General features: G+C 40.7%; 3 protein-coding genes and 1 long non-coding RNA gene across 13 annotated transcripts in view; 3 read left to right on the top strand and 1 right to left on the bottom strand.

The window, feature by feature from the left end:
* Positions 1-44: 44 nt before the first annotated feature.
* actn2b (actinin, alpha 2b) lies at positions 45-20,490 on the top strand. Its single transcript, XM_037123028.1, has 21 exons — positions 45-339; positions 4,497-4,611; positions 4,822-4,941; positions 5,071-5,157; positions 5,362-5,449; positions 5,663-5,741; positions 8,339-8,420; positions 8,589-8,674; positions 8,854-8,946; positions 9,169-9,399; positions 9,620-9,767; positions 10,110-10,260; positions 12,949-13,057; positions 14,524-14,664; positions 14,907-15,089; positions 15,346-15,480; positions 15,805-15,984; positions 16,248-16,394; positions 17,332-17,397; positions 18,072-18,230; positions 18,429-20,490. Exons 1-21 carry the CDS (start codon positions 211-213, stop codon positions 18,585-18,587), a joined length of 2,688 nt encoding a protein of 895 aa, XP_036978923.1. The 5' UTR covers positions 45-210; the 3' UTR covers positions 18,588-20,490.
* Positions 11,143-12,671, top strand: LOC119033221. Its single transcript, XM_037123039.1, has 3 exons — positions 11,143-11,259; positions 11,354-11,412; positions 11,501-12,671. The coding sequence occupies exons 1-3, from the start codon at positions 11,237-11,239 to the stop codon at positions 12,346-12,348; spliced, it is 930 nt and encodes a 309-aa protein (XP_036978934.1). The 5' UTR covers positions 11,143-11,236; the 3' UTR covers positions 12,349-12,671.
* LOC119033223 lies at positions 18,243-22,134 on the bottom strand. Its single transcript, XR_005079201.1, has 3 exons — positions 21,949-22,134; positions 21,234-21,333; positions 18,243-18,366 (listed from the first exon to the last, which is right to left on the bottom strand). It is a non-coding gene; the product is annotated as an uncharacterized LOC119033223 (long non-coding RNA).
* A 36-nt stretch (positions 22,135-22,170) lies between these two features.
* The window catches only part of ryr2b (ryanodine receptor 2b (cardiac)), a 63,244-nt gene continuing 59,910 nt past the window's right edge, over positions 22,171-25,504 (top strand). For all 10 annotated transcript variants that reach the window (XR_005079200.1, XM_037123018.1, XM_037123025.1 and 7 more), the window contains exons 1-3: positions 22,171-22,311; positions 24,573-24,692; positions 25,175-25,279. Coding sequence is in view for 9 of the 10 variants with exons in the window: in XM_037123018.1 (XP_036978913.1) it covers positions 22,264-22,311; positions 24,573-24,692; positions 25,175-25,279 (273 nt within the window). In the remaining variant the exon portion in view is untranslated. The remainder of the gene's footprint in view (positions 22,312-24,572; positions 24,693-25,174; positions 25,280-25,504) is intronic.

Here is a 25,504-nt window from a genome sequence, read left to right on the forward strand (position 1 = left end):
TCACGTGGCTCTCCAGTACTAATGATACCGTCGCTTGTTCATCTGTGGCAACCAGGGCCAGACGTCTGTCAGGTCGGGAGAACAAGGGCAAGCGTGAGAGAGAAGCAGCAGCAGCAGCAGTTCGGAAAAAGAGAAAGTCATAGAACTATCCTTAGCTTTACAGTCGATCCAGCTGTCCGACAACACACAGTTGAGTAAACTATCGACACAATGATGATGACCCAGGTGGAGACCACGGTGCACTATGACAACGGCTATGAGGAAGAGTACATGTTACAGGAGGATGAGTGGGACAGGGACATGCTGCTGGACCCTGCCTGGGAACAACAGCAGAGGAAAGTAAGTCCAAATAACACCTTTCAAAATAATGGAATCCTAGATGTAACTTTGTAACCACGTTTCTCATCAAAAGTTATAAAAAAATTAAATTAAATAAAAAATCCTTTGTACTCAGTGAATTGACGAGTCTCAGACAGCTCTGTCAACGTCAAGTCGACTTTGATAGAGAGCGGAACATCCGGTTAAGTGTTTCACAATAAAATCAATGACGCCTATGTTTTCTGGAACGTTAGGCGCTTAAACGTGGCGAGGGTTAATGAAGTCAGTCTCACTGTCTTTTAAGCATTTACTTTTTATAATTATTAATAGTGCGTGTATGTGTAGGGGAAGCGCAAAATCTATTCAGACACACCTTTAATAACCACGAATTATTCGCTTTTTATTCAGACTGGTGAAGTCATGACCTACCGTACTCTGCCTATGATTGGCTAGTACTTGTTGCCTGTATTGGCTGGGATTGATCAGGTTCAGGCATAAACAGTGCGATTGGTGAGAGTTATGGTAAAAATATTAAAGTAAGCCAATCAGAGGCAGGGTAGGGCGGGTCATACATATGCACCTTCTGTTATTGATTGCTGTCACCAAAACTTTTTTATCGATTAACTAAAAATCAAAAACACAAAAAATTCTCACATTACTTCAGACTATATAAAGTTCGAGCTAACTCTCTGGAATCATATCATCTAGCTGGCTACCAATAACATTAACTAGTGTTGCTCAATGTCAGCGAGCTAATGTTAGCTGATAGCAGCTAGGTACACTGCACCTTTATGTTTCTCTATAATGGAGTTAATTATCACAAAGTGAAGATACCAGGATTTAACATACACGTGGATAAATTAATGGTCATTTTTTTCTTTCTTTTTTTGTTGTGACCATTTGGAGGGTTCGCCTGTAGTTTTAATTTGAAGGACAGCACCGCTCTTTTCCCCGGCGTGGTTCGGTTCCGCGGCTGCTCTCTTGACGCGGTCGGGCTCCGGGTGTGGGAGGCTTGACGGACGGATGCGGTGGGTACCAGCTAACAATAGCTCTGCCCGCCAGCGGCTCTCCAGACTGCTGCCTCTTCACTGATACGCGCGGAATGCGAGCTGTCAACAGATGCTCCTAACACATGATGACGCTCTTGGGATTAGAATGGACGCTGCGTCTAATTTTAACCTCGGGACCAAAAGGCATTATAGTAGGGTTAATCCAGTGTCCTTGGTGCGGAATTCTTTTGTTTATAGAAACCATGCAGAAATAGTTTCCCGGCAAACCAGCTCAACTTTATATAGCCTCGGCCTCCCACACTCACAGTTGGTTTTAGGGTTTTAAACTGCAGGTCTGTTGTGCATCAGGTCCAATGTCTAACACCCCCCTCCACCACCACCTCACACACACAGGGATGACAAAACTGTGTATTTTTGGTAACACAAGACAGCAACACAGACAGTCGGCTATGTTTCTAGTGTTTATCTTTTCACTTATTATAATTTGGAGTTGACAAGCGCTCACCGGAGAGTGGTCTGGGTCTGGTAGCAGCTGTTCAAAGTGATCCGAATTGATAAATGAAGGTTGCAGGCAGTAACACATGTAAAGTGTTTCCTTTCGTTGCTCCAGCTTGTTTCCACCTTCCACCCCTGTTTACATTCACAGTGAACACTTGTGTTGCCACACAGCTTTTGTTCGCTCCATTAGGCGCTGCTTTTTTCCGAATAATTTCCTAAATCTCTCATCCAGCTCGAGCCACGGGGCAGAGGGCTTATTTCAAATCCTACTCACAGCTGTGGTAGCCTTCCTTCAGCAGATAATGTTAACGGGATGGCACTTGTGTTGGCCTTATTTTAATCTATTACCTGACTCAGACAGGTTTATCAAGGGGATTGAAAAAAGCCCTCAGTGCCCAGTCATGCTACAGACTTGAGCCAAATCTGTTAATGTTAATGTAAGTTAAATAGGAGACACAATGTCAAAAGTCTCTCTTTAAATATTCCTTTCTCATTTATTTTGCATCACAGCCTGCCGGTCTCTGACCTAGTGAGGCCCCAAAGGCATCGACCAGCTCAGTGACTCAGTTCTGGGAATATTTTTAGCTTCAGTCGTCACTGGTCAGTGGTGCTGGAGAGGAAGGCGGGCCGGGTTGGGCTGGGCCGGGCGGGGTGGAGTGTGGGGGGGCTTGGAAAGTGGGCAGCAGGGTTCTCCGACTGTGGCTGGGTCAAATTTGGAGGACCAGCGGGCCATGTTTTTGAACAAGGAGGGCAGCAGTTCAATGTCACATACACCCTGAGGACTCACTCAGTGTGAAATCTCATGGCCCATGTTCTAAACCTTGTAATATTATAATAATAGGTTTATTCAACAAGTATGTTGGGACTTTAAAATGTAAACAGACAAAAAAAGTCTCCAGAAGCCACTAAAATCCATAATTCACACTCAGCCACTTCAGGTGGGGAGCACACTAATGCTTTTAGCTTGGTAGTTACAGTGATAATTTCGTCTTGGTTGTAAATTATGTCTTTTCAAATCAGTTTGGGATCTTGGGGCGCACAAAGCTCCAGAAGTCTTTTGTGGATCACAAAATTTAACTCAAGAGACAAGACAAGCCCTCTATATGCAGAAAGTTAGCTTGCCAGTGCAGGATATTTTTGGATTCCATATCATTAAGGTGAATTTTTTTGGCCATGATAATCGTGACAGCCCAGCTTCCACTGTTTCCTGGTTACTTTTAACTGCTAGTAACTGTTCTAAGGTTTTTGGCCCGTTTTTTTTCCCCCCCTATTTCTTTCCTTTTTAATTCTGAAGGATCCTTTTATCATCCTCTCGGCATATCTTTATAAATGTTTAAAATTATGTATTTGTAACTGTGCTCCCATACCTCTTCATACCTACACATAGCAATGAGCTCGACCTGGAGGAGCAGCTTACATGCACTGTGAGAAAGCCATCAGCACGCAGCTGTAACTAACCACATCATAAGTGGCGAAATGGTGACAGAAAGTGACGTGAGGGGAAAACTTTCCCTGTATCCACGTGACATTTTCGCTCATGTTTGACACGGTGAGACGTTTCGACGGTTTTTCCTCCTGGTCCCTTATCGTGAGCCACAGCAGGGCGGTCTAAATTTAACACCTTATATCGGTCGGAATGTGCTCTGTGGTCGGCTCCCAGCTTTCATCCGAGCGGCGATGAGCCCCTGTGAACTCTGCTGCTGGCTATTGAGAGACTTTATAAAAATAGGAGGAGAAAGACAATGATCCTATCTTAGCTTGATTTACAGTATTTCATTGCCCTGCACGGAGACTGTTTGTTCTGATGGTTGTTATCTGTGGAGCTATAGGAGAAGAAATTGGACACTAATGGGCCACTGAGGGTTAATGTGAAAATGTAGCAGCGGTCAAAGAGGTTAACATCGATTACATAGTCTGAACTTGTTAAGCTGTTAGCTGCCTGAGTTTGTTTAGGTCTTCTCTGCAGGGAAATATCATGTTTAGACTGTGACACATATAATGTAAAGGAGATTTAGAGTTAAGTTAAAGTCCAGTTTGCTTCAACGTGAATGTGCCATAAGCATTCTTATAGATTAGAGGAAGTGCAGAAATAACAAATTCATGCACTGAAAACTATTTATTTGTACTGTGACAGCTCTGCTCTTCTGACACCATACATGCCCGGTCACAACCTGAGGTCCTCAGCTTTGCTAGCTCTTCCACAATCTAAGCTGAAGGCCAAGGGTCAGCCTCTGCAAGAACATCTTAACAAGTGCATCTGTCTAATTTCTAGCCAAAATATGTCATTATACCCAATATAAGACACAATCACAAACTTGTTTTTAGTCAATGCTAAATTTAAACCTTATTTCAAGAAATCTTAAGCTTGTTGTCACTTGTTTCAGTGGTAGATTTTTAACTCACTGTCATTCTTTGATAACTGTAAATCCTTCTTAAAATAAATCATTTATTCATGTGCTTGTACAGGGTTTGTGGTCTGAATTCACTTTTACCTCTTAAAGCCTTTTGCTTCATGTTGTATAATGTTTTATCATTCTCTGTCAACAATTTTCATTTTGCCTTCAAAAGCACTCTAACATTGTTTAGAAAAGGGCCTTGTAAATTAAATGTTTTATTGTTACTATGAAATCAGATCCTGTTTTTATTGAGTCATATGTCCTCACCTGTTAGACCTTCACAGCCTGGTGTAACTCCCACCTGAGGAAAGCTGGGACTCAAATTGAAAATATTGAAGAGGACTTCAGGAATGGACTGAAACTCATGCTGCTTCTGGAGGTCATCTCAGGTTAGATCAATAAAGGATGTCATCTCTTTTACAGCCTCTTGATTTCTTAGTTCCTTTCAGCAATGAAATTCACGTTTTGTTCACTGTTAGCAGCATTTTCATCATAGTAGGATTCATTTTGTGGTTCATTTAGCTTTTCATGTGATGTAATTGTATCATTAATAGTACACATGTAAAGTAACATACATATCTGACACATAATGTTTCCAGGAGAGAGGTTACCCAAGCCAGACAGAGGGAAGATGCGGTTTCACAAGATTGCCAACGTCAACAAAGCTTTGGACTTCATCACGAGCAAAGGAGTGAAACTGGTCTCCATTGGAGCTGAAGGTACGGAAGCCTCCCTCCATATTTGTCATGACTAAAAACCATCAGTAGTCCAATTTGAACTCACATACATGGGTGATTTTAATATTTGCTCTTATGAGAACTGATTGTCGCACATCATTTGTCTTTCAGAGATTGTGGACGGGAATGTAAAGATGACTCTTGGAATGATCTGGACTATTATCCTCCGCTTCGCCATTCAGGACATTTCTGTGGAAGGTGAGATCGCAGAACCCAAAGAAACCAAATCTAGTTAATTTTATATTTTGACCTTGTGTCCACTGAATGTAGACATAGAACTACTACAAAAGGTGAAGGACAACATGTAATGAAATAAAATGTAATTTTGGTTTTAGAAGGCAAAGTAATCTGTAACATGCCCAGCATTAGAGGATTACTGTCTGTGATCTCACTTTTCCTCAGAAACATCTGCCAAGGAGGGTCTCCTCCTGTGGTGCCAGAGAAAGACTGCCCCCTACAGGAATGTCAACGTTCAAAACTTCCATGTCAGGCAAGTGTTAAGGATTTGGACATACAAGACAATGTATTATAGCAACACATATCACAGTAATGTAGGGTCTGTATAGTGAATTAGTTAATCTGATAGCATTATGTCAGTTTAAACAAGACAAAACCTCCATTGGTCTCCAACAATGTCATCTCTGAGTTAGGTTAGCATGTTTGAACTGACATGTTGGTTCTCTCTGCTCATTGGCTGGTGAAGCTGGAAGGATGGCCTGGCCTTCTGCGCCCTGATTCATAGACACAGACCCGACCTCCTCGACTACTCTAAGCTCAACAAGGTGTCGTGTGGTTTCACCTGTAACCAGGATGCTGTGTTTCAGCCCCCCACCCCAACACTAACAGACTGAATTCCACCAAATTAACACTCCTGTCAAACCATGACTGATGAAGACTGTTACATGTTTAGCGTAGAATAAGAGTCCTCTGGGCCTCTTTTTGTGACATGTTGATTGCGTTAGTATCTAGGGCTGCAGGTGTAGCCTATGTTTTTGAGAGTTTTAAGAGTTACTGAGAGCTCATCTGGTTTCCTATAGGGTAGAGTTTGATCCCGAAATGACGTATTGAAGTTTGCGATAGAGGTCATTTGTTGGGACTGTTGGTGCTTTTTATGGCATACACCAGAAATATGTGGCATTTCATAGGACCATAACAGCTAAATGGTTTGAGTTGAATCAAGGTAAATGTGTGTGTTAATTGGCTAATGGATGTAATGCTGCTTTAATCGGTGGATGTGTTTCTTCTCCACTTCTTGAATATTTCTTTTTTATTGGAAGTGCATGCAATTAGTTTCACCTCATTCTTCATTATTCATAACAAAAGCAGCTTACTAGGTGCATAATTTCAGCATAATTAGCATAAAAGAGAGGGTTGCTTCAGTTTTTAAGTCTGTTTGTGCGCCCCCACTGTGCCCATTACAACAGTGGATTTAATAGTGGAGATATGTGGCCTCTATTGTATGACACAAACCTGAGGTGATACATATGACCAATGAATACTGAGTTCCTCATCCAGCTTTTTCTTTGTGTGCATGCTACTCGAGATTAGGTGTTTTTCAGGTCAAACAGAAAACCCAAAGCTTATTTAAATGTACTGGGTATTTACTGTCAGTGTTAGTGTATAACCAGGTGAGGGCCTCAGTGAGCTGCACTGTGTATTTTGAGAGCACAGCTCACAGCCCTCCTGTGTCTACTAAGACAATAATACACAAGTAAGGCACCTTTTTCTCTATTGGAAGAAGGTGCTCTCTTATCCAAATGAGAAAGCTGTGGCTGCTGTGCTGAGTCTGTTTCTGAGTGAAAACCAACAGAGATTTTATCCATAAAGATTTATGGTAATTTTATCCAATGACTTCATGAAGCAAATATTGGAAACAAATTGTCTATTGCCAAAAAATTCAGACAGTGTATCCGAGAGGACACCAGATTGCTGAGCTCAAATATAAAATTTGACACTACCCAGGCCACATTTGGCCTAACACTAGGCATGGATAGTAGGGGAACACCATGGCTGGTTACGAAGAGTGACATTTCCATTTGTTTTGGAAACAGAAGCGCTCACTTCTCAGCACACAACTCAGTGGCCTGACTTGGCGATGACCCTGAATAGCCAGAGAAACATGAGCTTAGTCCCTGCTGAGCTCAGGCTTAGCTTTACCTTTGGTATTGTCCATACTGTGACGTAGTGTTCCTCAGTTAGGCTGCTGGTCATCATGAAAAGCCGGCAAGATGTCTGATGAAATGATTATTGTGATATTAAGTTGTCAACACTTCAAGATTATTGCAAGACTGGTGCTGACTTTCATAATTAGGAGGCTACCAAATCTATTTCTCAGTCTGTTTGTCATAGATGTTGACACATTTAGCCACTCTTCAGTTCTGCTCATGCTGCCAGGAGACAGTTGCATCGTATGCCAGGCAGCTGTTGAGACTGGCTCCAGGTGAGCGTGTTGGTTAAGCCTGCAGTTTTATAGCCGGCTGAGACAGCTCTGGTCAGGGGCGTGCACACAGAGGCCTTGGGGGTATCCTGCTATCCATCCGTCTATTGCTCCATCCCGTCATCAATTTACCACCGTATCCATCCATCTATCTGTCCTGCACTGGATCTGTGAGCAGCTGGCCCTGTCATGTAGTGTGCCGGCCCCCAGCCCCCCCACCGTTATAGAACAGTGGTACAGAGATAGGGACAATAGCAGCAGCATGATAGCATGATCCGTTTACCCCACTGTACTCACTCACCTCACTGACTGCCCCATTAGCAGGGAAGGGTTCACTGTCAGCTGTTAGCCTAATGCACCACTCCCACACTCGGTTTCTCCCCTCAGAGTCATTTGTGTGATAAAAGCTAATTTCATTGATTATATCTGTCATTTTCAAGAGATACATGATGTGTATTGTAGGGGTAAATTGCTTTTCTTGTGTAATCTATTAGTCGATTCATTTACTATCTGATTAATTTATGACAGTTTATCATAATAGTATAGTATATGTCAGTTATTTTTGTGGATTCATTAATGTGAAGAATTGCTTCCCTTTCTCGTCATCGCTCTTTTAAAATACATCACTTTTGACTAACAGATCCATTGCTTGATTAAAAAAAAAAAATCAATAGTTGTAATCATTTAATGTAATCTGTAGTTAAAAGCTATACAAAAAGTAAGCAATGTAAATGGATTTGAGAGTGAGACTGTTTCAAGTTGCAGTCCTAAACATGGGAAGCTGCTAATATATAATAATTAAGAATATAAACCTAAAAGGAGTGCCAGTAGAGTAGGCCAACAGGGAGTATGATGTGTCCACCATAGCAGGGAGGTCAGCACAGTGGCATTTTAAGTCCAGCATTGCTGTTCAGTGATGTAGAATTGTGTTTCTTTATTTAGGATGATCCGATGGGGAACCTGAACCTGGCGTTCGACATAGCGGAGAAACACCTGGACATTCCCAAAATGCTGGATGCAGAAGGTAATGTTTGATGAAGCAGATGTACGCCATTTGAGTTAAATGAAACCGTTCTTAGAAATATGTGTTTGCGATATGACGTTCACTGTGCTTCCTTCATTCTTCAGAGTTATTTTTCACTTTTTTCATCCTTTTCGCCACCTTGACTTTTCCTCCATCTCGATGCCACAGATATCATCAACACCCCTAAGCCAGATGAAAGAGCTATCATGACCTATGTGTCCTGCTTTTACCACGCTTTTGCTGGAGCCGAGCAGGTAAAGTGGTTTAACTTCATCCCTTACAAATGAATATTTAAAGAAAAGTCTGATTTTCTGAGCAACAAATCTATCATGAGGATGACGTTTTTAGAGGTATTGGAAGGAACGATGGGAGCATGGCCCACTGTGTTACTTTGCTCTTGTAATTACAATATTCTCGTGCCCTGTGCTCTCAGGCAGAGACGGCTGCCAACAGGATCTGTAAGGTGCTTGGTGTAAACCAAGAGAATGAGAAAATGATGGAAGAGTATGAGAGACTGGCAAGTGAGGTAAAGTATTTTTTTTACATTTCCTTAAAATATTAATGGATAATGGATATAAATTACATTAATCTTTTTTCTCTGCTTGTTATATTAAATAAGTTCAAAGTAAAAGTCCAGACGAAAAATATCTGATGAAGAAAAATCAGCCTTCCCAACACACTGCTATCTTCACATGGAGCTCTCTTGCCTCTTTCCCCTCACTCCCATCTTGTCTTTTCTGAATCCCAGCTGCTGGAGTGGACCCACCGTACCACTCCCTGGCTCGAGAACCGGACCCCTGAGAAGACCATGGTGGAGATGCAGCGGAAACTGGAGGACTTCAGGGACTACAGACGCCAGCACAAGCCCCCGAAGGTGCAGGAGAAGTGCCAGCTGGAAATTAACTTCAACACCCTGCAGACCAAGTTGCGTATCAGCAATCGCCCTGCCTTCATGCCCTCTGAAGGGAAGATGGTGTCTGTAAGTCAGTGTTCATGATTGTGTGACCTCTGATTATATCAATTCTCATGGCACATGCTTTAGAGGTTAGGATTCTACCAATAAGGGTGATTTGTTGACACTTCTTTCCACCTTCAAATAACTTCAAATAAATAAGGTATTGATTAAAAATGTATGGATTTGCCCAGGTGGAATCAATACACCTTCAGTAAGTAAGGTCAAACTGTGATTTTTCATTCAGGACATAGCAAGTGCATGGCAGGGCCTGGAGCAGGCAGAGAAAGGCTACGAGGAGTGGCTCCTTACAGAGATCCGTAGGCTGGAGAGGCTGGACCACCTGGCTGAAAAGTTTCGCCAGAAAGCAACCAATCATGAGAGCTGGGCCAGCGGTCAGTTTTGGTTTGGCTTTTTAACTGTTTTCCATGCAACTCACACTGCAACAGTATGTTCATAGATATGGCTGTTTATCTGTCTATCTTGACATCTGAGCCTATTTATAGGCATCTGTATTCCTGCTTCTCTTCCAGCTGTTCAGTATTCAAGTGTTTCCTTTAACTGCAGGGATTTGATCGAAGTTTAATAGTCTGTCCAATGTAATCAGCCTGTAGTGGACTGTAACAGGTTGTTTTGTATATCAGCAATGACCAAATAAGGCCAGTGTTTAGATCGAACCTGCCAATCATATTTTTGTACCTCATTCCTCTCTCTCTGTGTTTGTATGTGTTATACAGGTAAAGAACTGATCCTCTCCCAGAAGGACTATGAAACAGCCACCCTGACAGAAATCAGAGCATTGCTTCGAAAACACGAGGCCTTCGAGAGCGACTTGGCAGCTCACCAGGACAGAGTGGAGCAGATTGCCGCCATTGCTCAGGAACTTAAGTACGCATTCCCCTTAGCAGACGTTTGCAGTCATGTGTCATGGAGGCCCTGGAGTATTTTGTCTCCTCCTGCCAAACACAACATCACGAGTGGGTGGTGGTGGTGGACTAATAGGAAAACCAACTGATTGAATCGTGTTTCCTGTTTTTGTTATGTATTATTTTAATAGCTTTTTGGCTTTGCCCACTGTATAAATGGCAGCTGCAATTATAGAAAGCACATCTGCACAACACAACTAGATTCTGCATTAGTTAAATAGTATCAAAAACTCTGATCTCTTAGTTCACAATTGAAAGTGGAAGAAGGAAAAATAAATTGTCTGCATCCAAATCTCCACCAGCTTTACTTGCAGACTGAGCCCTTGCGGACTTCAGTTGTACGTTCTGTGGTGTGTTCACTGCCAACACTTCAAGTCTGCGAGACCGCAAGGCTGATATGTGCCACTGGCAGACAGGCCTATGTTAATGTAAAGTGCATACGGCCTTTTATTAGAATAAATGATACATTTATTGTATTTTTTTACCTCTACAGTCCATACTTTTAAATAATTCTGTGTCACAATGTGGTTGAATATTATTTCTAGACTTGGGGGTAATTAAATCAGTGCAGTCTGTTGAACTCTGCACTCCAAGTGGAGTCTGCAAAAAGTCCTTTTGAGGGCCTTTGTGGACTGAATAATTTGTGGGTTTTGGACAGCCTTCAACTCGCGGACTCCCTACGCACGCCCCTGCAAGTTTGCAAGTCAACAAGACCAGTGAAGTCTGGATATTTGGATACAACCACCCTCTTCTCAGTTACAGATTAGCAGGATGGAGGGTGTGGCTTACAGGCATGCTGACATTTTCAATCAGGAGTCAGTGATGAACACCTGTCCATCGTTAGCTTCTGGGATTGGCCACAGAGGAAGTAGTTCCTGTTTCATATTTAACTAGTGCTCAGCACAGTGAGGAAGATATCATTTCAGCTGACATGCAAAATGGCCATGTGGTTTCCTACAAGGTATGTGCTTTTAAATTATTATTTTGGCCTGTTCATTTTCCATTAATGGTTTAATTTTTATGCAAGTATTTGACCATGCTGTTTTCTCTTACAGTCAGCTGCTTCTCTTTGCACTGATAAGCTGGAATGTCCATTGCTATCCTATTAAAAATGGTAAAACTATCACTTCACTGCAACTATAAATATACTTTATCACATGCTTTCTTAGCTTATTCAACTCACCACAAGTTGTCTCTCCTAGGCTGGAGCCAGCATGATTCTAATGAAGGCAGTTACACTAGCATGGAGGCATCTCCTGGATTTGATTATGGTTCATCCCAAAGTTTTCCTGCTCAGCCTTCCGATATGAATGACCCTGCTGTCTCCTTCCTGTATGAGCCAGAGAAGGCACAAGTGTATACTAGACCTGAATCCTATCCAGCAAGCCCTACTCCAGGTGTGTCCAGCATGGCTTCATGGAACACTGCTCCTGTGGCAGCATCAACAACTGCCTATGCCACGTCCAAAACATCTCAACCCATGTCTGACATTGGCCTTCCTCCCCCTCCATCCTCCTATCAGGCAGGTGAGCTTGAAAGGTATACAAGCATCTTGGGGCAAGGTAGTTCAGAAATGGAAACTGAAGAGCCAAATTTTGTGCCCCCATCGCCACCACCTGGTCCATATCCAGGACCGACCTACCTGGCTGGTGAGTTGCATAACTATGTATTCATCTCTGAGAATGGAAATGAAGAGAGGGAAATGGAAGAACAAGGTTTTCTGCCCCTGCCTCCCTATGCTGCTTCTCCACTGGGAGCTAAGGAGCTGTCTGCTTTGTCCACGTCTGAAGGCCCCAGGCAGCCAGTTTCCGAGGAACTGGAACCAGTGGGACAAAACTACTTCTACCATCACTTCTTGACTGGTCAGCTTCCTACTGGCACACTGTCGCGCTTCCAGTCAGACTACGAGAGAGGCGGTGACGACTATGGTGAAGTCCAATATGAGAGATACTACTATCCTGTAGCTCAACAGTCAACCGTCCCTACTCGGACCCAGGAGCTTCCCAGTGACGAAGTCTATCAACAGCCTCAGTACTATACCAAAGCTTAACAGGACACCAAGTCTTCAACTTGAAGCAGATGAAGGCAGCTGTACTCCCTGCAGTTTACTAAAATGTACTGATGTCTGTGTTCAAGTTGCGTGTTCTGAAATTTTAATAAAAAAACACGGTCCCTCCTGTGTGTAAATGTTTTCACCATCGCTGTGGCAAACAACCTCTGAGCCAGTTAATTGCTCTGTAAAAGTTGGCAAATTACCCTAATCTGGTGGGGATGCAGACACCCTGTTGCTGGATTTTGATGTTTGACTGGTTTAAAGGAATATAAACACCCAGGTTGGGGAGGGATTTGACAAGTCATAACAGTCATTTTCAGGCCTCTTTTGCATCTGATTTCCTAAACATTCAGTACAATTGCACGTTTCATTTCACAATGTTTCATCGGCAATTAATTTAAAGTTTCTTTCTTGTCTTTGACCTTTATGTAGTTAAACCACTCATTGCTATGCCAGTGTCAGACTTGCTTAATTGATATCAGTAGCTTTACATTTTTTAATAACATCGTGATGCTTGGGGAACACTTCAGAGCTCTTTTCGACAACTGAGATTAACTGCAGGACATGCTTTTTTGTTTTTGTTTTTGTTTTTTTCAGTGAGCTGGATTACCACGATGTAGCTGCTGTGAACCAGCGCTGCCAAAGCATCTGTGACCTGTGGGACAAGTTGGGAACCCTGACTCAGAAGAGAAGAGAGTCACTGGAGGTGAGGGCAACATTCAAATTAAATTGACTGTGAATTTATGACTTAAAGCATTAAAATCCCTGTTTTTTCTCACATGCTTTAAATGTTTCTTCATCATAGGGATAGGGTTGTAAGGGTGCGCTAACACTTGAAGGATCATTTTGTTTGTACATGACAGGATGTGGCAGTTCCCCACAAGAGTGTGCTAATGTTCCACATGAGCTCCAATAGAATGACGTTGCATCCAAGACCAACTTAATCAAAATGTCAGTGTAAGCAAATTTAGCTGCCTGTCAAAGACATTTGAAACAGTGAAGACAAAACTGATTGATGAGGAGAGATAATTGGATCCCCTCTAAATTCCCTGACCCAGATAGAATGGTAAAATAGGAGGGTAGAGGGGGATAAAGGAGAAATAGATGTAAGAGTCCTGTCCATGAAGGGACTGGCTGAAAGCCCACTAGCCACTTCCTCTGATCCATGCTGGCCATTCCAGACCTGCAAATGTGTGAGGGCCCGGGAAAAGGGCCAAGGATTAAGTCTGAATGACAGTGACAGGGGTCTGTTTTCTGTCCATCTTCCACTCGCCGCCATTCCTTGCTACGAGGAGGGACACTATCAGGAACAACTGAGCCAGAGCTGGGGGTTAATAAGGCCATACCATCCACCCTGGGATCATAGCTAGATTATGAGACAACAGCCCCTGGGCACAGACATGGAAGTGGCCCCTCACCCCTCCTTTTTATAGTAGCGCACCAGTTGAGGGAAGCAAGTCTCTTTTTGGTGGTTTTGTGTCTCTTTGTTTTACCCTTCTTTTGTGTCTTTGTAGCTGTTTCTATCTTTTTGTAGTGGTTTAGTGTCTCTATGATATCTGTGTGTCTGTGATATGTTTGTGTCTCATCGTGGTATCTTTGTTTCTTTGCTGTCTCTTTGTTGTCACTTTGGGGATATTCTCTGCTGTCTTTTTGTGTCTTTGTGGTATTTCAGTGTCTTTTTGGGCTACTTTTATGTCTCTATAGTCTTTTCTGTCTCTGTGGTAGTTTTGTATCTTGTGTTAGCTTTGTTTCTTATTGTGGTATGTCATTGTCTCTTCATGGTGCCTTTGAGTCTCTGTAGTCTTTTTGTGTCTCAACTTGGTCCCTCTGTGTCTCATGGTTGTACTTAAGTGTGTCTTTGTGGTCATTTTGTGTATCTTTTGTTGTCATATGTTTGACTGTGCAGAGAAATGTTAAAACTCCCGAAATAGAAAGCTCTGACTCCTTGGGTCCCATGGCCTGTCCTATTAGGCCTGTTGAGTGATCCATTCATGCCTGATGTTAGTCATGAAAAGAGAGAGGGGATGTTTGTTTTGGGATAATTTGTGAGATATGAAAACGATGAGTCTTAAGTCCAGGATGGAGCCTTATCATGAGCTACATGTTGGATGCTATGTTTTTTTTTTCAGGATTTTAATACAACAGATATGTGATATCTTGTAATCCTCTCAGCGGACAGATAAACTGCTGGAGACTATTGATCAGCTGTTCTTGGAGTTTGCCAAAAGATCAGCTCCTTTCAACAACTGGATGGAAGGAGCCATGGAGGATCTGCAGGACATGTTCATAGTGCATACTACTGAGGAGGTCCAGGTCGGTTACTAACAGCACTGCAGACTCACTCAGCTACTGCTAATACTATTTCACAGGGTTGCTGCTGTTCAGATTAATCTGCACATAATTTTCCAAGATTATGAATCCTGTCTGTAAATTTATGTTACATGGTGAGTAATGTTGGTAGATCTGTCCCATCAATAAAGAAAACCACAATGCTATCATTCTTGACAAAACTGAAAGTGTAATAACATTTAAGGACTTCCCATTTCATGTTCCAGAGTCTAATCTCAGCTCATGAGCAGTTCAAAGCTACCCTTCCTGAGGCAGATGCAGAGAGACAGGCCATCATGGGAATCCACAATGAGGTGCAGAAAATTTCCCAGAGCTATGGGATCAAGGCCAACATCATCAATCCCTACAGCACCATCACAATCGAGGAGCTTCTCAACAAGTGGGATAAGGTAGCTACAGCTTAAACACTACAGCTTAAAGTCATTATTCCTACAATGGCTGTCATAGGAAAGCATTAATTATGAAACGGGAACAAGGAGTGCTACTCTATTGTTTTACAACTGAGTTGAAGCACCCAGTTAGCATCACGAGCTTATAATAGTGGCATCATTCTGTTTTAATGTAATGGCTCTTTTCATGAGCAGCCATCCTAACACGCTTACAAATAAGCCCTTTTGTGTGTGCATGTGTCGGTGTGTTTTCTAGGTGAAGAAGCTGGTTCCTCAGAGAGACGGTGCCCTACAGGAGGAGATGGCACGCCAGCACGCCCACGAAAGGCTGAGACGACAGTTTGCTGCCCAGGCTAATCTCATTGGACCCTGGATACAGGCCAGGATGGAGGTTAGACATACAGGCTTCAGAAGCAGTTCGACAGTTATCTCCATCTAATTAAATCACGACCTAGAATGGAAGATGATTATATTCAAATGCATTAAACATATGGGGGGGGGCAATGATGGTGTCTTTCCTGATAATTATGATGATTGGATAACGCACATCATTATTATTATCATGCACATCATCTAATTCTATACGTCCGGACAGAATTTACTCTTAGCCACAGGTAAATGACTCCCTGAAAAACATCTGATCTTAAGACCACCAAGGCTCCTATCACCTAAATTACTCCAAAAATGAAGTTGACCTTACGTGTTATCCTTACAGGAAATTGGGCGCTGCTCCCTGGAGATAGGAGGCACCCTGGAGGACCAGATGACCCAACTGAAGCAATTTGAGCACGTCATCGTTGCATACAAGCCAAACATTGACAAGTTGGAGGGAGACCACCAGCTGATCCAAGAGTCGCTGGTGTTCGATAACAAACACACAAACTACACTATGGAGGTACAGAGCAATGGCAAACAGTGTCATAAGAATATGCAGAGTACCCAGTGCATGCGTGTACACCATTTGCAAACACTAAGCTACTCATTGAATTTGAGTGGATATTGAAATTCACATAAAGGAAGGATATAAAAGGACATTCATGTGTCAGAGTTGCTAAAATTACAGTAACATACTGTAATGTAAACAACATTCAATATTCAATACTGCTCAAGTTCAGGTTTCCCTGTGTCAGTGCGTCTGCTTTGTCCCCACATCGACAGCACATCCGTGTGGGGTGGGAGCTGCTCCTCACAACCATTGCTCGAACCATCAATGAGATTGAAACCCAGATCTTGACCCGAGATGCCAAAGGAATCAGCCAGCAGCAGATGAATGAGTTCAGATCCTCTTTCAACCACTTCGACAGGGTACAGCTCTCTACCAATTTCACTTTACTTTTTTTTGTCCATTTGAGTGACTGATCTAAAGCAGTCAGAGCAAAAGCAGAACGGATGGAGGAGGTAGCCTTGCATTTAGAGAAAGTTCTATAACTGAATTGCACTTTGACCAAAAAGTCCTGCACAAAGAGTTCTTAATGTGGAAGATGCTGAATTCTTACCAGAGTCAGGGACAGCATTCATCAACTGACCCTACATCTGACCGAAGTGATTCCTGGCGGCAATGGTGGATGGAAATTCTACGCATGCTATCACAGATTCCCACAAATAATGCAGAAGCTGCTATTGAACACTGAAATTTTAGGCTGTATTTAGCTTAATTTTATGACTCGTGAGAATCTTTTAATGAAAGTACAAAAATGGATGACTTAACCAAGTATGCTGTTTCAATTTATTCAAGCTATATCTGTAGGAATTTCACAGATGGACTGTGCTTAACAATGCTGAGTAACAGTCTGACAAATACAGACTTCAAAGTGGCAAAATATTGCTGTGTACTTAAATACCAGATAAGACTTTTTTTTGTGTATAAAATTCAATGTGTACCGTCTCTGCATGCAAGTAGATGTGCAGCATTATAATTGCTTTTTTCTTGAGCTTTTAAACTCTCAAACCACGTTTATCATGAAATCTTCAGCATCTTTAATGTCTTATCAGAAAAGCCAGCCAGTGCTTAAAGTTGAAAGCATTCATACTCCATTTATTTTATCATTTTGAAAAACATCTATTCGTCAGTTTCAGATAAAGTCTTTTTAGAATTTGGTCTTGTAGTATTGTGTATGTATGTTTAACTCTGTTGACAAGCATGTTATTTATATGACACATTTAATGTGCCTCTGTAATTTCTATCTCTACTTTTCTTCTTGATTCTTGTATGGTGAACCTGAAATTTGGATACCAACTGTAGAAGAAGAATGGAGCAATGGAGACAGATGACTTCAGAGCCTGTCTCATCTCTATGGGTTATGACTTGGTATGGTAATTAAAATTAGAGCATGCATATCTGACCTGAACCCAGTTATATTAGAGATATTAAATATATTTAAATATCTGTTAGAGTAATGTAGAACAATGCATGTTCATGGTAATCTGCTGTGTACTGTACAAGTCTATAGTGCTAAACTGAAAACTTCACTGCTTTTCCTCTGCTCCACTCACATTCACAGCCACTTGCTGCCACTGGCTCTCTCTCACTTACACTCAGCCACACACTTCATAGGCACACACTTTTTATTTTCACCTTTTCATCAATACTAGAAATGTAGCAAGAAACTCACTTTTTTATTCGATAATTCATAATTTAAGGATTCAAATTATATTCAGCCATGAAAAAGCTCTGAGACAGCAGAGAGGTACAGAGGGTAGTTGGAATTGAGATGTTACACCATCTGGTCAACTTGTCTGATGTAAACTGGCTGGATTTTAGACCGGCACATTGCAAGTAGTTGCATGTTTTCAGTTTGTCGTGTCTGAACAGTGGCTTGAACTAAATCAGGCTGGAGTTTGGTTTGGACGTTAAAAAACAAAATGCCTGTCGAGTTCAGGTTGGGCTCAGTAACAGCTCTGTTATGCTTGATCAAGGACAGAAAAATGTGGCCTGAGCTGCACACTGTAGAAGCTCTCATTCTCCATCTATGCCCTTCTCAGGGAGAGGTGGAGTTTGCCCGTATCATGATGCTGGTAGACCCCAACGCGACCGGAATCGTCTCTTTCCAATCTTTCATTGACTTCATGACCAGAGAGACCGCTGACACAGACACTGCCGAGCAAGTTGTGGCATCCTTCCGGATCCTGGCAACTGACAAGGTATTTGTGTGTGTTGGTGTGACTTACTGGCATATGGGCAGATATTCTTAGCCAGCACTAATCTTCTGTGTTCCAGTCATTATTTCCAAGTATTTGCCATGACATCTTGATTTATGATCTACAATTTGTACATGAGCTTTAAAAAAAAAAAAAAAAAAAGATTACTCTCTGAACTGTATTTTCTTTCCATCACCACAGCCCTACATACTTGTGGATGAGCTGAGGAGAGAACTCCCCCCTGAACAAGCAGAGTATTGCATCATGAGGATGCCACCATACGCCGGTCCTGGAGCACCACCAGGGGCATTGGACTACACTGCCTTCTCCACTGCCCTCTATGGAGAGAGCGACCTTTAACCCACTAGAAACCTTTTCATCTACTGACCGTTTACCTAACTCCCCGCAACCTCCAACCTGACATGTTTTGATGAATTTATGGAATCTATAAGCAAGTTGGATCAAATATGATGAATGAAATGTGTTTGTGACCATACCAGGTTTTTTTTGTTGAGTAGTTTTCTGAAGCATTAGACTGTCTACAATCATGCTGCGCATTGTGTCTACTACTTTGTCCTCTTGGATTAAAGATGCCCCCTAAACAAATTCAAAGTGCCATGTTCAGATTATATGGAAACAAAGCATTGTACACTTTATTGTATGTGTTAAGGTTTTGGTGCAGAAAGTTAGGGTTCTGTGATGAAGGCAAAGCTAGAAGAGAAATCTACTTTTTGAAAATACAGATTACATAATAGGATCCTTCTGTTTCGTGCTCATCTATTGAAGAAATCAGACATGAAAGAAGTCTTTCTTTTAGCAATGCCATGTATTGTTTTCATACTTCCCCACAGGGCCTTTGTATTGGGAATACAGTCTTCTGATAAGGCATTTTGAGATTTTTAAAGTAAATTTCAGTTTGTAAAAGCAATTTTAGACTCACTGCCATTCAACAATAAACAGTGTAGAAAATGGGTTCCAAAAAGGACAAAAATATACAGTACCAACAGAGAGAAAGTGGGGAAGCCACATGAGTGCAAAAGTAAATGTTTACAATTGTATAGTTGTTTCAAGGCAGAGAACACGGAAGACTGAGTGTGCAGTATTCATGAGAAATAATAAAACATTTTCTCAGGCAGCAACACTTTTAAAGTGCGCTGACAGTACAATAAACTCCTAAAATAAATACACTTATAATAAACTAAGGCTCAAATGAAACACTAAAGATCAAATCCTCATTGATCGGTGCTAGTAAAAACAGGACTAGATTAAAAATAAAGCCTTATGAGGTAATCTGCAAGAGATGCAAAGGAGCTTGTTGACCATACTGCTTTATTAAACATGAAATGTATTTGATATATGTCTAGCATCTTTATGTAGATATTTTTCTTTTGGCTGCCAAATTTATTTTGCAGACAGTCTTCTTCATTTGTCCTTTCCCAGCTGTTTCTAGAGATGAGTATTCATGATTGTGCTTGTTCTTGCTGAGTTCGAAGCACATCACTTATGTAACTCTATATTTAGGCATTTGTTGTACCACTTTAATGTCTTCACTGACTCAAAATATTAACTTATTAATCGAGTTATTTCCCTGTTCTCCTTTGTTGGTACTGTTTATTTTAGCCTTTTTATACGGTCTTTTCTATACTATTTGAACATAAAATGAAGAAACAGATACAAATAATTTCCATAATGTCATAAATTGAGTATTTTAGGTATATATTAGTGGTAATGATTTAACCAAACTCTGCTAGTGTTGTATGCTAATAACACCTGATTCTGTCTCAAATTATTTTATTTTAAAACAACCTTCATGTAATCTTAATGAAAAAGAATGAAAAATCAGACATTTTGTGATCTTGATTTCACAGCCACTGGCAATTTTGAAACATGCCAGAAAACACAGTGGAAGTTGTTAAAGTAACGGGATTTTCTGTTTGGAAGATCTTCGGCCACTTCACATAAACCGAAGGCAAGGCACTGGAGTGTGTTGTTAATTTAATACTCTATTTAAATGCAAGCAGTCCACCTTAGACATCACGCTATAGGTGCCAGAGATGTTCTCATTTTTAGTGAAGGGTTTGATTTGTTGATTTTAGTAGGGAAATAAAGATACTCAGGCAGTACTGACACCTTGAAGAAATTTGCTGGCTCAGCAATCAAGTCAATTAGTTAAACTTTGTACTTGAGGTTATATGGATTAATTAAATAAACTGTTTGGGACTAATTCAAACGCGTATTTCAACCTGATAAATCCTTGTTTGTACTATGTGTGTCTTTGCAATTTGTCAGTCGATTGAAATTTATTTTAAGCCTTAATCCACATGTAAACAAAAGCCCCATTACTGTGGGTTGTAAAAATATCAGGACAACAAACTTATCTTTTCATTAATGACCGAGTTTCTATGCGCAAAATTCTGAAAATTATTGAGGGGTTGATCATGTAACAATTCAATAATACAGTACAGACTGGAACATAATACTGATGAGATGGGTTGTGTGAGTTCTATTGGCAGTAAAAGGAGAATTACACTTTCAGTTTTACAAGATAAGAAGTACTTCAATATGCTTGGCCAGAGAGAAAAGTTAACCTAATGAAAAATATATAACTTGGTAAAGTAGTTCAGACTTTGTAGAAAAAAGTGACGTCTGCAATGTCATCTTCAGAGGCTGCAATTATTCCTTCGCCATATTAAATTAAATTGTGGAACTGGGTGGAAGGAACAATGTGTTAATGATTTAGTTTTTATAGACCACTGCAACTCAGGGCTAAAAATATAGGAAATCTCCAGTGGATTGGATTACAAAACAGGTCAATGAATCACAAAATTCAAACCACTTCTCTCTCTGTAGAGACTGTGGTCAGCAAATGTCACTGCAATCAACCTGTTACAGTGTGCAACATCTTCTGTGGAAATTTGGTACATGTGTGGTAAAGGTCATGTAACAAAAATGGACAGGGATCCCATGGAGATAATGAAGCTTTGCATGTGTACAAGTGGAACTTACAGTATGTTGTGGTGGTGTGCCTTGAGAAATGTCAGATGGTTGCTAGAAGCATTAGTTTGGAATCCATCCACATGCACCAGGAGTATCCAAAACAATCCATCTGTTAGTTTTCCAGAAGAAAGGGTCAAGTAAAACATTTTAACAGGATAAACTGATGAAAACTTTAGCAGGGGTTATTAAAATCAAGCAGAAATACCCACACTTTTCATAGCAAATTTGCTTTTTATTTTATTGATAATTTTACCATTAACATCAAGATGTTTCCTGCAAAAAAAAAGTGCAATTTCATATAAATTATGGGGAAAACTGAGACTGTGTTGAGTTGGTTAACTTCCCGTCAATTAAATTTTGGACCATTGCATCTGAAATTCTGCTAGAGAGCGTTCTATCTGGTATCTACTGAAATGTACTACTCAACACATTTAAGTGGGCTTGAACGAAGCAGTTCAATACAATAAAGCATTAAAGTACAGCACTGTGTGGTCAACTGGAGCAAAAATGGAAGTATGATTAAATTATTTGGAGCATTCTGAAATTACACTCAATTACCAAGCAGTAAAATATACATTTTAATAATTAAATACACATATTTTATTAGTGCTGCCCTGTTTAGGTCTTACAAAGAGAAAGGATGTGTCAGTTAGCATCCCTATCATCTTGCATGGTCAGATGCTAATGTTAGCTAATAAACAGTGACAACATTGTAGAAATGTACCTTCGACTGCAGGCCCAGACCTTTATCCTTCTCAGATAAAGAGAGAGTACTCATATAGCATTACCTGGTATATAAGTGAATAGCTATGGGTTGACATAGATACTAGCACCAAAACTCGTTATGTGCTTTACATTAAAACTCCCGCCAAAATAGCTGCTGTGATTTAAAAAACAAAATGAACGCCCTTATCTTAACTCCGCCCACACGTTAACGTCTGCTTACCTTCTTCTCCTGCTCCTGCAGTCTGCCACTGTCTCCCACTGTGGCACCAATATTGCCCACGTCTGTGCTAATGCAGCTTATTTGGTTCAAATAATGACTGATGCTGGAGAGAGCGATGACGAATTTCAGTTTCTACGAATGGTGAGTCATGAACTTTCGAAACTAATATTTGGTCAGTGCTTGGCAAGATAAGCTAACGTAGCTAGCTCCAAGGGTATCAACAATTAGCCAGTTTAAGGTTAGTTAACGTTCTGACATTGCTCTTCTGAAGGCAGCCAGTCAACCTCTCATAACATATATTTCTTGAGCAACTGATGTTAAAAATGTGTTTTCATTCAGCTTTTGTCTTGTAGCTAACAAGTCTGCTAACTAAATCTGAATAAGGGTAACTTACTTTGTTAAATATGTTGCATAAGTGTAAATTAGCTTAAGGTTATCATCCATTATTATTCTGTAACCTCAGTTTTAATACTGGCAACTTTGTAGTGACATACTGCAGTAAATTAACATTATCACAGCTAGTTTAATATTAAGCTGGTCTATCATAAATCATGTAAGGGCCATGCATCACCCAAGGTTGTTAATTAAAATGAGCTCATTTCATTATGCTATATTTCTTTTTATAAAGATGGTAGATTATTATCAAAAAATATTTCAAGTATAACTAACATAAAATGCATTAAATAATAACATTTACAACTGATTTAAGTAATACGTAACGTGCTTGTTTACCGCATAGCTTCCAGCAGCATTCTTGTTATATCACGGTCACTTTGTTTAGTTTTAGTCACTGATGGTATAGGAAGACAAATGGCTTTTTTTCATCCTCACTGCAAGATGCTATCATTGCTCCCGGGTTGTAAGTTGTCTCACAGCTTGTTATCTTTGACCCTTGATAAGGGCATGTCACAGTGAAAGTGTCTGGTGTGGATATGAGACAAATACACATGGTCACACACAGGCAGTAATGGAGAAGGTTACTGAACCCAGTGCTCACATTCGTAAATTGATCCACAGTATGAAAGTACACTGTCGATATCTGTGTCACACATTATTACATTAAATGCAGGGTTTCCCCCAGGAAATTGTTCAGCTGAGGTTGGAAGCCACCCAGATCCTAATGAATCTTGTTTCATGGTCAGTTTAGTTAGCAAATGACTTGACGGGTCGTTGCTTTTTGTCATAAAAGTGTATTCACTTGCCATAGTGTTAGCTTTGGCCATCGCTGTTAGAGGAAAGGTTGTCCACCTCCGCACAATAAAACACTGTGGGAAACACTGAGGTGTATAATATTAGACTACACAGATCACCGTAACTATTAAATCTGAATGAATGAACATGTATTTAAAATTGCCAGGGCTTTTAGGACATTTGGATGACGTTTTGTGGCTTATTTCATATTTACTTGCCATATTTACCCCAAAGAGGAGCCGAGTCCTCTAGCCATCTGAATTCCACACTGTGCCTCAGACTTGGACAGTGTGTTTGACTGAGTGCAGAGTACTGCTGATATGAGAAGTGGACAGCAGGGTGAATCAGGGGTCACATTGTGCAGTATCTTCCCAATATGGAGGTATGCAGCCCGGGTACGAAGAGGTGTTGGTAGTCCTGGCTGTACTTTGGAGACCTGTCGTCTGTTGTCCTTCTCTGCAGTTCCTTAAATAGACGTGAAAAGCCTAATTCCTTTGACGTGGTCCATTTGGCATTTGACTTAAGATAAGATACATTTTAGGTGACACAGATTTACTGTAAATGCATCTACAGTAGGACTAGACCATGGGTTTATACTTACATTTATTGTGCCCTGAAGCTGATAATGTAAGGGCACAAGAATTAATTTGAGAGACATTAGTGCGGAAGATGCTATCTCTTATGGAGCATTTCAATTATGCTTATTCAATCCGTATCCATTCAAATCCCTGAGTGAATCCATTTAGGATAGGTATTCAACTTTTGAATAAACTGCCAAAGATGTTTGGTCTAATGTGTCTCCTGAGATTAACATGACATTATCAGCTAGAATGTTTGACAAGAGAAGACATATAACTCTGTGCAGTAAAACCTTCAGTGACACATTTTCTTCCCATTTCATGTAATTTGCTCAGTGTTTCTGTCACTTATTTCTAAATTTTTTGTGGGCTGTTTGATGAAGGCTGAATTCATGCTAGCAATGAATGGGTCACCAAAGACCCAAAGACACTGCTGTCTTCCCTAAAAGGATTCTATTAATAGGATATTAAATAGAGGGTTTTTGTCTCTTGGCCTAAACACATTTCAGAGGGTGCACAAAATGCTCAGATAATTTTTTGTTATGATAAAGATTTATTATTGATTTGTCCCTCACAAACAAATAAGTTGAATCTTAATTTGCACTCACACGATGAATATATTATTGTTTTCAGGGAGATGATGTGGTTTTGCAGAGTATCTTCACCTCCCAGGAGGAACATGTGAAGCTGTGCCTTGCTGCGGAGGGATTTGGCAGCAGACTCTGCAGGCTTGAGTCCACCTCAAACTGCAAAGTAAAGAGCTCCATTTTAAAGATTTCCCAGTATTTTCTCACTGCCAGAGCAGTCCATTTGTCAGTTATCCTTGCACTTCATCAAAATCAAAGCAATGAAGAGGGATGTGTAAAATGAGCAAATAATTCATGAAAAAAGTGTGTGAATGTTTAACCTGTAAGGAAAGACTTCTGTATGTTTACATCAAGATATAGTGATCAAGTTTTGTATATTTTGATATTGTTTCCTCCCTCTAAGTGACCTCTGAAGTAATAACCTAACACATGTATTATTGTATATTATGTCTCATTTATTTATCGTCCCTTTTCTCAGCACCTCTTTATTTTATAATTAATTCATTTTCTTATTTTGTTATTTTCCCTTTTTTCACAAATAATGCTGTGGTCCTCATCTCTGCTAGTTGCTTTGTTACCTGGAGGAAGTAGACAGATATGCAGCTACGTCACAGACACCTGCTCTGTTGTCTCTTTATTTTCTGACAGAATGTTCCACCAGACCTGTCTGTATGTGGCTTTGTCTTGGCCCAGTGCCTCTCTGTTAGAGCCCTGCAGGAGATGCTGACCCACAGCAAGCACCTTGCTGCAGAGGTGCGAGTCTTCTCTTCTTGTCTCCCAGTGCATCTCAACACTTTATGAACAGATGTTATTTGCTATAAATCAATGTCATTGTTACATTCATATTTTAATTTAAATTTGATCAAGATATACAAACTTGAGAGTCAAATATACGTTGACTACACTAAAGATAGTGATTTAATCTGACACTATATTGAGGGGGATTTGGACTGTATTCATTCATCTGGAGCAACAGGG

Source organism: Acanthopagrus latus, chromosome 15 (genome assembly GCF_904848185.1).
Source record: "Acanthopagrus latus isolate v.2019 chromosome 15, fAcaLat1.1, whole genome shotgun sequence".
Taxonomy (NCBI): Eukaryota; Metazoa; Chordata; class Actinopteri; order Spariformes; family Sparidae; genus Acanthopagrus; species Acanthopagrus latus.

What these genes read in the sequence shown, in the direction of transcription:
- actn2b (XM_037123028.1), top strand. Translation starts at nt 211, where the DNA reads ATGATGATGACCCAGGTGGAGACCACGGTGCACTATGACAACGGCTAT. An exon ending in TCAGGACATTTCTGTGGAAG is followed by an intron (nt 5,158 to 5,361) that starts GTGAGATCGCAG and finishes ACTTTTCCTCAG; the next exon opens with AAACATCTGCCAAGGAGGGT. An exon ending in ATGAGAGACTGGCAAGTGAG is followed by an intron (nt 8,947 to 9,168) that starts GTAAAGTATTTT and finishes TCTGAATCCCAG; the next exon opens with CTGCTGGAGTGGACCCACCG.
- LOC119033221 (XM_037123039.1), top strand. Translation starts at nt 11,237, where the DNA reads ATGGCCATGTGGTTTCCTACAAG. An exon ending in GCCATGTGGTTTCCTACAAG is followed by an intron (nt 11,260 to 11,353) that starts GTATGTGCTTTT and finishes TTTCTCTTACAG; the next exon opens with TCAGCTGCTTCTCTTTGCAC. An exon ending in TTGCTATCCTATTAAAAATG is followed by an intron (nt 11,413 to 11,500) that starts GTAAAACTATCA and finishes TGTCTCTCCTAG; the next exon opens with GCTGGAGCCAGCATGATTCT.